Here is a 12,014-nt window from a genome sequence, read left to right on the forward strand (position 1 = left end):
TAAATGTGAAAACACATTTCATGTTTGGGTTTTGATTTCCTGAAACCATTTTGGGGGAAAAAAGCCCCCAAATATAATGTTACACATATATAACTATATTATTCTACAGAGTACAATAAATGGTTTTCAATAGATAATAAATGTGTGCAATTACCAAGTTTGTGCATTTCATTATACAGAATGAAAACTCTAACCTCCAAAGGGGTTTTTAAATTTTTCATTACGAAATCTGTTTTTTGATAAAATGGCAATATTTACCCAAGAATATGATATAGAGCTATATTTTTATACTTTCAAATAAAAATATTGAAGCAAATTCTTTTAAATTAAGTATGACAGGATATACTGAAATAAAAAAAAATTAGAAGATAATGCAAATTGTCATGCATTCCAAACAGCAGGCAGATAAAGTGATAGTAATGCCTTGAAGTCACTGGTTTGTTAAAAATTTCCTTTAGTTATAAAAACTATACTGTTCCAGCTAACAGTAACCCATGCCACTTCTATTCCTATACTTTTCTGTTACTTATCATCTCTGACTAGGTTAAGAAGTGCACAATAAATTTAGTTTTCTTCAAGGCTCCCAATTCTAAAGGAAAGCTAATTAAAGTAAAATGCAAACACAAAACAACACTGACTCAAGGGATTTTAGGGTCAAAGAGATCTTTGATATAATTTCTAGTAGAACCTTCTCATTACATTGCTTTAAATTTTTCTTTAATTTAGATTTTGTTTAGATTATAAGTATGTGAGCTACTGAGTCTACCCTGCCCACCCAAGAATTATTTAAGATAATAAAAAAGCTCCCTCATAAGGCACAGCACAAATGATATATACTTTATTTAAAATTTTTCACACTTAATATGGAAAACTATAGTATAGGTGTAATGCTGCCAAGGACAGAAAGCTGGCAACTTATGATTTGTCAAAGTCATAAATCTGAGTATGATGTGACTCTCCATGATAAGTTACCAATCTTCACATGCAGTTTTCACTACCATTTATGGCAGTAGAACAAAAGTTCAGAGCCCCTGGCCCCTGAAATGTCCCTGAAGAAATATCCAAATTTCCTAGAAAGAAAAGAACCACCAGACCACTACATTATCCTTAAATTTAAAAAAAAGAAAATCTTATCGATATTGATTTTTAACCTCTTTAATATGCTTATATTTATTTACCCTTTAAAATTCTATTTTATATAGAGGGAGGGGGCAAGATGGCGGAGAAGTAAGGAGCTCCGTACTTGCACTCGCGCCCATACATCACACAGAAAAGNTTTTATAAATTCTTCAGAAAAGAATATAGAAAATCCTATTCTTACTCTATATATTATTAAGCACATGGGTTATTTATTTTTAGAATAACAGTATTTAGGTTACCATTCCAGATATCTAACTAACATCTTTCTTCACGAGCAGATGTGTAACCCTAAAGGAATATTCAGGTAGTTCACAGAAATATCCAGACTTAAAATAAATTTTTTCAGTATAGGAATAAAAAATAAAATGGTTGGAAAAAACCTGAATGAAAACAATACAGATTCTATATTCTTATAATGAGAATATTAGCATTTTTAATTAGTAACCTGTAGTCATTATTCAGTGGAAATCAATAAACAGATTAGAGACAAACTATAGCAATTTAAGTCAAAAGTGATTAGATTCACATTAAGAATTCAAATAATAAATACATGCTAGAACTGGAGTGTTGACAGTCTATAGAACTTGATAATGTTCAACATGTGCTCTCAAGTGATACTGTAATAGAGTAAAAACTGTTCCAAAATGAGTTTTATAAATAGTCACAAAAAGGCTGAAAAGAGAGCTGAAAATAAAATAACCCAATACATCTGGGTTTTAAGCCATAAACTTAAACGTAGCTTTCAGATAGTTGTATCTATTTACCTAAGCAGTACTGAAATAGGAAAACAGGCACAAAGCAATGATATTTAGTTAGAATGACTGGATGTATAACCTAAATATGAGGAAAGACAGTTATTTGTGGGTATCTTTATATAATTTCATTTCATTTGAATTTGGATATGGAGTCAGAATCCTAGAATCCAAGTTAGGGTGCAATCTAAAATTTGTAACTAATCTCTTCCACCAATATATTCAGTTGAAGCTGCAATACAGCTTCTTGTTTCTTCTTTTAACTGACATAAATGGATAAAGAAAAGTTAGCAAAATGAAACACAGAGAGTACTAAAGCAAAACTCTGGAAACAGTGAGAGCACTGAAGGCCACAAATAAAGGTCTGGTCCCTTATCACTGCGATCACAACCTTCTTACTTACTTCTTACCTGTTCAGAAATGATCCAACATTGCACCAGGTGTGAGGGGTGCTACAGAGGTAAATGAGACAAAGTTCTGGCCTCTGGTTACTTAAAATCTACCAGAACAGTTGGGGCCAGAGCAATGCCCCTCTTTAGAATTAGTAAATAAAAAGATGGCTGGTCTGTGAGCATTGATCCCAGACTTGCATAAGTCCTCAGTTACCTTGCCCAAGTGGACAGTGACAAAATAAACTACCTCTAACCCTATAAGAATTTCCTTATGATAAGTGAATTAATTGGGAATAGATGGAATAATCCTTACAATGTTTTGCCTCCAAATTTTAAATTACTAATGATAAATTAAATTACTCTATGATATAGTTACTATTATAGTCTCCTCTTCCGCCTAGCTTTATTGAAATATAATTGACATATAACATTATAAGTTTAAAATGTATAACATGATGATTTATTTACATATTGAGAAATGATCACCAAAATAAGGTTTGGCAATACATCATCACCTCACATAGTTTCTTTTACTAATTTATTTTTTTGTCGCAAGAACTTTAAAGATCTTAGCAACATTCAAGTGCAGTACTCTACAATATAGGATTTCTAATTATAGACACTATACTGTACATTAGATACCCAGAATAAACTGGAAGTCTGTTCTCTTTAACTACCTATATCTATTGCCTCCAATAACCTCCACACTTGGTGATCATCAGTCTACTTTCTATTTCTATGAGTTCAGTGTTTTTTTTTCTTTAAGATTCCACATATAAATGAGAACATATAGCATTTTTCTTTCTCTGACTTATTGCACTTAGCATAATGCTCTCAAGATCCATTTATGTTGTTGCAAATGGCAGGATTTCCTTCTTTTTCATGGCTGAATATGAAATTTCAGTATCTATCTATCTACACACATCACATTTTCTTTATTCATTCATCCATCATATGGGAACTCTTTAAAATGAATCTTTAAAAAACAGAACCATGCTAAATTTTCACATATACCTTATAAAGATAAATATAAGGTATTTCAGCCTACCTTCTTCTTATCCTCCAGATACGCAAAGTACTCATCATAAAAGGAAACAGAATTAGCTGGAACAATCACATTTGTTGCATAAATATATATCCCAAGCAAAATATGCTACTGGAATATTTTGTATTCATGATGAATAAGTCTTACATTCACAAAATATGTTTAAAAAGAAAATCCAGAAAATAATTAGGAATGAGAGTTAGTGACATACAAACCAGCAGTGAAATATCACCTGACTCCACCCTTGCACTGTTAGATTTCTATTGGCTCCTTTGGAGCCTCCATTACAAAAAGCTGTAAGTCTTCTCTGGAACGTAAAACTGACAATGTGAGACTGATTCTTGAAGAAGTCAGGTCTAAAGACTTTAAAATGCAATCATTCCAGGGGCACTGAGGTGGCTCAGTCAATTATGCTCTGACTCTTGGTTTCAGCTCGGGTCATGATCTGAGTTCAAGCCCCGCATTGTGCTGCCATCACAGAGACTGGTTGGGTTTCTCTCTCTCTCCCTCTCTCTGGTGCTTCCCCACTCACGTTGTCTCAAAGTACATAAGTAAACTTAAGAATATATTAATCAATCAATCAATCAATTAATTAAAATAAAATAAAATGCAATCATTCCAGTCACAAAATCCAAAGAATCATACTTAAGTGTCTACTGAAAATTAATACTGTAACACAGCCATACTAAGTAAGGGAGTTAAAGCTAAAATATTATCAGTTACTTCTCTGCAATACTTAAACTGCAATTCACTGATTTCTAAGGAGAAAAAAGTAGGAATAGAGCTTCCTAGACAAATTTCACTAAAATAGATACACTGGAAAAACACTTGGTTCACTGTATATTCAGGCCATTTCCACTGAGACACATTATGTGGGTCTAAAAAAATCATTGTAAAATTGTATGCAAGAGTTTCCATTTCTGGGGCACCTAGATGACTCAGTCAGTCATCAACTTAATTTTGGCTCAGGTCATGATCTCATGATTGTGAGACTGAGGCCTGCATCAGGCTTCACACTAAACATGGAGCCTGGTCAAGATTCTCTTTCTCCCTCTCCCTCTGCCCCTCCCCTGTGCACGCTTGCAGGAATGCTCTCTCCCCCTTGCTCTCTCTCTCTCAAAAAAGAATAAAAAGTAAACTTCATTTAAAATAAAAAGTTTCAATTTCTATTGCAAATTGGATATCAAGATTATATGGTATCAAGATTAAAACATTAAAAGATTATTTTCCCAGGGTGTGAGGGGTTAAGATTAATAGAAGCTTTAAATCAGTTCTAAAGAGTTATTAATCTAGTATTTCCTTCTTAAGACATGCTAAAGGAAAGCAGCATAAACTATCAGAAGCAACCTGAGAATCAGGGTGGGTGGCTTAGGCCTGGCCCTGGCTCTGCCATGCAAAGACAATGGTACCTTGGGTAACAGAACTGTTCAGTGTGTAAGCACAGGAGTCAAGCAGTAACTGTGGATGAAACAGAGAATTCTTCACGCCTTGGTCAACTGGATTAGAATATCTCTAATCTCTAAACCTATAGTTCATGGTGAATCAGAGGCATCATGGCCAGACTGATTCTACAAAGCTTTATGTTGGCTCATACCTCAAATACAAGGCATGCATGGTAAATAAGAATTGAATGTATTTATTACAGCAAGACTTCCTGCCCAAATTTAAGATAACTCTACATTTACATAGTTTTTGTTAATATAATGATTACATCAAAGGAAATATGAAAATGTTTTCTAGACCCACTAATGAAAGACTTCTTAAATTGGATATAGTACCTCTAACACCATATAGATCCGATTATTTGGGCTATAAAGAATGTCCATACTTCCCCCATTTTTCCCTCACTACCTAATGAATACTAGTGCTAAAATTACTAAGAAAGGCATTCTCAGACATGTTTAATTTATAGTCACCATATGTCTCTTTCAACACTGAGAGCTAAACATAAATATCATGATATAAATTTACATCATTAAGGCATTTTTCTTATATTGTGCTTCAGGTTTTTAACTCTAGTTGCAAAGAAATTTAATTCATTGTCATTAGAGATCACTGAGAAATAAAGTAAATGCTACTATTATAATCTTCTCTGAGATCAAGAGTGAGGGAACAATGTTGAGATCTAACAGGTCCTAACTTTCAAAAATGTTTTGATATTTCTTGAAGGAGAATTTTAAAGAAATATCAAGGTAGCACATAATTAAATGGAAAAACAGGTGACAGGGTAGATTAGTGGAACAGAACTTAATGCTTGGATGTAACCTAAGTTTCAACAGGGTTCATCAGGACAAACAACTTAAAATGAGAAGGAATCTGTGTCCCCCAAGTGGGATCTGTATCATTTGATTTGGAAAGATTTTGTCTCAAGTTCATGGTAATGCCTACCACAGGACAGACTACAAAGTTTGTTGAAGTATGAATGCATGAGTGAAAAACTGGGGAAAGACCACATGTTAGTGGAAAAGTTATATATGAGCATGGTTTCATCAGGGGTCAGTGAGGATCCTTACCTTGATTGTTACTTAGAAATTTTTTTTTTTTATTTTTTTAAATTTTTTATTTATTTATTTCTAGCAGAGAGAGAGAGACAGTGTGAGCAGGGGAGGGTCAGAGAGAGAGGGAGTCACAGACTCTGAAACAGGCTACAGGCTCTGAGCTGGCAGTCAGCACAGAGCCCGATGCGGGGCTCGAACCCACGAACCGCGAGATCATGACCTAAGTGAAAAGTCGGACGCTTAACCGACTAAGCCACCCAGGCGCCCCTGTTACTTAGAATATTTATTTTTGAGAACTGCAAAGTAGAGCTAGGTCAGAAAATGAAGGAATATTTAGACTTGCTTTGATAAACTGGCAACCTCTGTAAACTCCTGAGTAGAAAAGTGACACCCAGAAATTTATTTAATATTTTTATGATGAACAGAGCCACCAGAAAGGATGATTTGGAAAGAAAAGACTGGAAATGAAGGTAAGTGTAGAAGTGCACACAAAAGCATGTGCACAACCTTACCTTATTGCTAGACTTAAACGTGACCACACTAGGCAGAGTGAGAAGAGGGGTTAGAATGTATTAAAATACGCCACTTACTGCTGTCCATGCATTTCTTTTGCACCGAGCGCATAGCCATCCATCACAGATCTCGTGAGAAGGGATACCATAGCAACCTATAAAATAAAAGTATGGACCCATGAATTAGGTCTTTCGTATTTTGGCAATATTATACATCTTAGCCCTGAATAAATAAAAGCAGAACTTCCTACCATGATACCATTCATGAGTCTCACTGCTTAGGACAAAACATAAACTAGGCTGTCTCAAAGATACTTTTGGTTCTCATGCCTCATAACTAATAAGATCAGTCCCAGGAAACATGAGAGTATGGGTCATAATCATTACTAAATGCTCCTAATAGCTATCAGAGAATACTGATGATAATTCTTGCAATAAGTAAATTTCTAAATTGTCAGGCCCAGTCCTTTACTCATATAAAACATATTTCAAAAACAGCTGTAATTTATGAAACAAAATGTGGGGAAGCTTTAAAATGATACAATACATAAACTGTGACATATTTTGCAAATTAATGTAATTGAAAATTACATTTCAAAAATGTTTAATTAGCTTTAATTTCAGTGATAGGGACAGAGGAGGCACAATTCATGGTTAGTGATGAAGGAGTACCTTCAATTCTACTTGTCTATTCAGTATATGCCTGACTGAAAATAACTATGTAAGGATAGCTGATGATGCAAATATAAGCAGCAATTAAATGGTAACAACAAACATGTGTTACCCTGACTTTCTTTCAAAGGGTTTTAAAAGATTTAAAGAAATAATTTTTAGTATCAAATTTCTATAACATTTAAATTTAAAAAATTACAGAAATGTAATTACCAAAGAAAAGCCTATCATAGTTAAGCAAGGCTATAAAATGTTTAGTTCAGGCACATGTTTATGAAATACTATGGCTAAATTCTATAGCTAGTACATTCAGGAATCAAAATTAAATCCTAGTTTTTTGTGAAATGATGAATTGGTTGTTATATACTTATAATAATATAGGGTGAATGTGTGTATATGTATATATGTGCATGTTACAAACTGACCTAAATACAACAAGAAGGTTGCTATATTTTAAGTACATTATGTTCAAATATCTTGGGGAAGCTGACAGTATGTAATTAATAAAAGATAGTGAAGCTTTTTCAACTTAGTGTAAAACTGGTTTTTCTTAGGGGTAAATACAGAAGGTAATGCCTACCTTGTATGTAAGCTACATTGACAAAGATAAGCCATACATAAGTATGTTAATATGGCATAATTTGGTGAGATCTGGAATACTGAAATGCTTTAGATACCTTTTCACATTTCAGAGAATTTACATGGCAGACCAATAAAAAAAACCTCTATCTGCCATTTATCCCATGATGTGAAAATACTAAATTGAGACAGGTATGGAGCCCTACCATCTCAGTCCGGGGGTGAAACAATTGTAACGACTGTTCTCCCCTGGAAGGCAAGAGAGATCTCTTACCCTTACAAAGACTAAAAATTAAACTTCATAATTAAGTTTAACAATAATTCCCCAAATCACCAAAGAAATGTTGTTCTCTTTTTAAAAAGTCACAAAGAAAAACAATCATGAATCAACATCAGAGCTTAAAATTAAGTTTCTACAAAATATCTTTTTTTTTTAAAATGTTTTATTTATTTCTGAGAGACAGAGAGAGAGAGAGAGAGAGAGAGACAGCGTGAGCAGGGGAGGGTCAGAGAGAGAGGGAGATACAGAATCTGAAACAGGCTCCAGGCTATGAGCTGGCAGTCAGCACAGAGCCTGACGTGAGGCTCGAACCCATGAACCATGAGATCATGACCTGAGCCGAAGTTGGACACTTAACTGACTGAGCCACCCGGGCACCCCAAATTATATCTTAAAATAAATAAAATTCAAGTACATAAAAGGAGGCCCACAACAAACAAAACTGCTCTCCACTGACACTGCACAAAACTGTAGAAAAAGGGATTATTATACTTACTCATACTTTCATCAGAAGCAGAGTGAGAAAGAATGATCTAACCATTAAGAATGCCAATAGTTCAATGCAATACATTTGGCAGGGGGCAAATGGGTGAGAAAAAGACTATGTGAAGCACTGAAAAGCCAGCGACTAATGAATGAGAGATTCATTTACTTGCATGAACCCGCACGCAGCACTTTGCACAGGAAATCAGAAGACTTGTTCCATCCTCTTCCAGAAAGGCATTAGGCGGAGAATATTCTATATTTTCTTCGCTATAAATAAAACACATCTCTGGAATGAGGGGCTTAGTCTTTCCTCCCGGAGTAACCACTTCGTCTAATTTTGTCTCCCATCTAGAATCATTTTCTTCATTGCTGCTATCTGGCTGAAAAACATAATATTCCCACATGAATGATTAACATGCAAAAAAGTTCATCATTTGTTCTGGTCACCCAAATCCACTAACAGGTTCCATGCACTAACTTCCAGCTTCTGTTCTTCCTGTTGCTTTCCTTGATATAACTATTAGTTTTTTATCATGTTCCTCTTCAGGCTCCTGTCCAGAAGCTAAAGCTGTAGAAACAGGACATTCTGTACATCTGCTTGTACAAAACTATACTCTTACATAAATAGTTAATGGAAAGCATCAATTTTTCTGATGAATTTTTATTCACTTCTTTATTTGCACTAGGTTAGCAGACCTGGTTTAATTTACTGATGAATTTTGCCTACTCACACTTGAAAGAGTGTTTTCAAAGACCACAGTTTTAATCTGTGCAATTTTACAGAATTTTTGAAGGTTTTCACCTCACCACGAAGTTTTAAAACATCAAGACAGAAAGATCTGGCAAATGTCACTAAATAAGAAAATACTATGTGCAAAACAAAACTGTCATCTCCCACCAAAATATATGAAAGCATTTGGTGCTTAGTGCTTAATTGAAACTGTACTTAATGAAGTATCCTATTATCTCCAGAGTTGTTAAATTAATAAATTTCCCTATATCTTATAATTTTAGTGGGAATTTTTTAATTATGTGGAAATATACAGGTAGGTTATGATATAGAAATGAGTCAATAAAAAGTTAACTTTTTCCAAGGAAACACAGATATTCAATGACTAAACAGAAAATAAAAACAATATGTGTCACTTACAAGGGCCACATCAAAGAAAAGTGAGAAAGCTACTTCCCCCATTTACAAAGGTCTGAATATGTGGTATATCACACATTTTCATGCCTTGAAATGTCTAAACAAAAAATATTTACATGAACTCTAAAAGAGAAGAAATTTAAATAAAATACTTCTGATTCAATTATTAAGAATATAACTCAGAACAGAATGCTCACATCAAAACACTTTATAATAATATAGTGTGTCTTAAAATAGGTCAAGAAGTTCCACCCTTACTAGATTCCTAAAGATCACTTTGTCCAGGTTAGTGTTAAAGAATGTGGCCCTCAGTGAACTAAAATGCCTTCAGTATGACATATGTGGAATAGCACTGAAAACAGCACCATGCATAGCTGGCTGTGAGGGTGAACTGAACAATTCAGTTTGTATTGAGTCCTGCTGTATCTTATGCATGTTCCACAGGGGAAGATAAAGAGAGACACCTTTAAATATGGACCCAGAGCTGACATATTATTGAGAGAGATATTTTCAAACACAAAACAGAGACTAGGTCTAAGTTCCTTCTTTGCAATACTTCTACTATGGCTAAGCTTTAAGTTATGTGTTTCTTGATGAAAAGGGCAGAAAGAAAGGTGGGAACTTCCCCTTGACTGCAATAAACTAAGAATGACAAATAAACCAATCATTTATTTAAAACCATAAAGAAAGCACTATCAGAAAAATATCTTTCAAGTAGCCCTCAGAAATTCTATTTGCTATTCTGTAACGGCCATGTGGCTACATAAGAATCAGTGTCTTTCTTTTCATGTGCATACTTACCTTAGAATGATTCATCTGGGTTTTTATGGTCATACAAAAAGTGCAGCAGTGAAAGGAAACCTTCAGAGCAACCCCTCCACCCTTATTACCTTGTAGTATGGCATAAGGAGAGCACAGATGGCACAGTGTGGCTCCATTCTGGCCATGGCTGCATTATACTCCTGCTCAGCCACAAAGTTTGGAGACTTTGTCTGCCAAAGGTGGACCAAAGGCTTCGCCCAAGACTCTGTTTCTTCCACTTCCTCCTCAATCGAAGGAACCTCAGGCAATTCTTACAAAACAAGGCATGGAAACACAGTGAGCATGGGACCCAGGGAAAAACCACCCTGGTTATAAAAGGAGCAAACATTCCAAAGTACCTGTGATAGTAATGTCAGACAGGAAACCTATTTTATCTTTCAAATACATTCTGACAGAAGTAGAACAAAAAAGAATGTCCTTTTCATCCTCCTCATCTTCAAGCACTAGATCAGATCTAATGGCCAGACAATGACTCTTCTTTTGACACCCTCCCCATTCCTGCCAGGAATAGCTAAACTGTCCCCTTCTTCAATTTCACTTCTTATGTGTTTCCATTGCTGCCATTAACAACACACATGGTAAAATAGCTTTTGTCTGTGAGATTACCTTCCAACTCACAGAGTAATTTGCTAGCCCAGTAGTTGCCTTATCAATTTTTCATTTCTTCACCTAATATTATATATGGCTCAACAAAAATTTATTAATTGAATGTCATTTAATTAACTTTTGGGTTCAAGAACTCATGACAAATAACATTTACAGAGCACCTATCAGATGCCAAGCAATACACTGCCATTATGTGAATATGAAAGGCAATTCCTATTCAAATTTTACTTATTCAATATAATGCCTCCAGAGGGTTAAGTCTCTTAAGCACATGTATCTGTTAACATAAAAGAGGCAGAGATCTACTCCACAAAAATACCATTTTACCAAATTTTATAGAAGGCCAAAAAAAAAAATACAGAAAGACATAATAGATTAAGAGAAAAAATTTCTCATAGCAGAAGACAGCGTCTCCAGGCAGGTGGCAGACATCACAGCACATCTTGCACTTAACATCTACAGCTGTGACACATTCTAAAACTCCTCACCAGTAGCTGTCACAGTGTCACAAATCAGTGCTGTGGAGCAATGTTCTCAAGTCCCAAGCACAGGTGCTCCTGTGAACACGTGTACTCCAGTCCTTGCTTTGTTGACTTACCTGTTTTTTAAAAAAGTCAAAATAGATTTGCTGAGATGGAAAAATAAGATGGGGTAAATGAGGCTTAAAATAACTCAAAAGACATCAAATGCCAACTGAAGTAAAAGAGAATGTTCCTGCTTCCATTGTGGTGGTGGTGTTACCATCATTATCACCATTAACAACAACTACAGAAAATGTTTAGTACTCAACTAGGCAGTGTTGGAAAGCAAACAAAAGGTAAGAACCTCATCTATGTTTGAAGTGAGTAATCTGACACAAAACAGAAATTGCTTCCACTTTAGTCTCCCTATAATACAGAATAGAAGGCTTCCTATGAACATTTAGATTTGACAGATGAAATATGAGAGTGAAAAGTTGACCAAGAATTTGAAATACCATTAAGTCCTTAACTCACATGCTAATGTCTCGCACATACACACTAAAAATGGGATATAAACTAAAAGAAATCCTTTGGGTTTGAATAGCTATTGCCTCTTCCTGAG

At 34.8% G+C, this 12,014-nt stretch overlaps 1 protein-coding gene across 6 annotated transcripts in view; it reads right to left on the reverse strand.

Annotated features, from left to right (window-relative positions):
* Positions 1-12,014, reverse strand: part of KDM4C (lysine demethylase 4C) — a 426,956-nt gene that overhangs the window by 141,559 nt on the left and 273,383 nt on the right. For all 6 annotated transcript variants that reach the window (XM_077774817.1, XM_077774795.1, XM_077774812.1 and 3 more), the window contains 3 exons: positions 10,394-10,575; positions 8,523-8,736; positions 6,418-6,494 (listed from right to left, as the gene is read on the reverse strand). In XM_077774817.1, coding sequence (XP_077630943.1) covers positions 6,418-6,494; positions 8,523-8,736; positions 10,394-10,575 — 473 coding nt within the window. The remainder of the gene's footprint in view (positions 1-6,417; positions 6,495-8,522; positions 8,737-10,393; positions 10,576-12,014) is intronic.

Source organism: Crocuta crocuta, unplaced genomic scaffold, assembly GCF_008692635.1.
Source record: "Crocuta crocuta isolate KB4526 unplaced genomic scaffold, BGI_CrCroc_1.0 scaffold251, whole genome shotgun sequence".
In the NCBI taxonomy this organism is placed as follows: domain Eukaryota; kingdom Metazoa; phylum Chordata; class Mammalia; order Carnivora; family Hyaenidae; genus Crocuta; species Crocuta crocuta.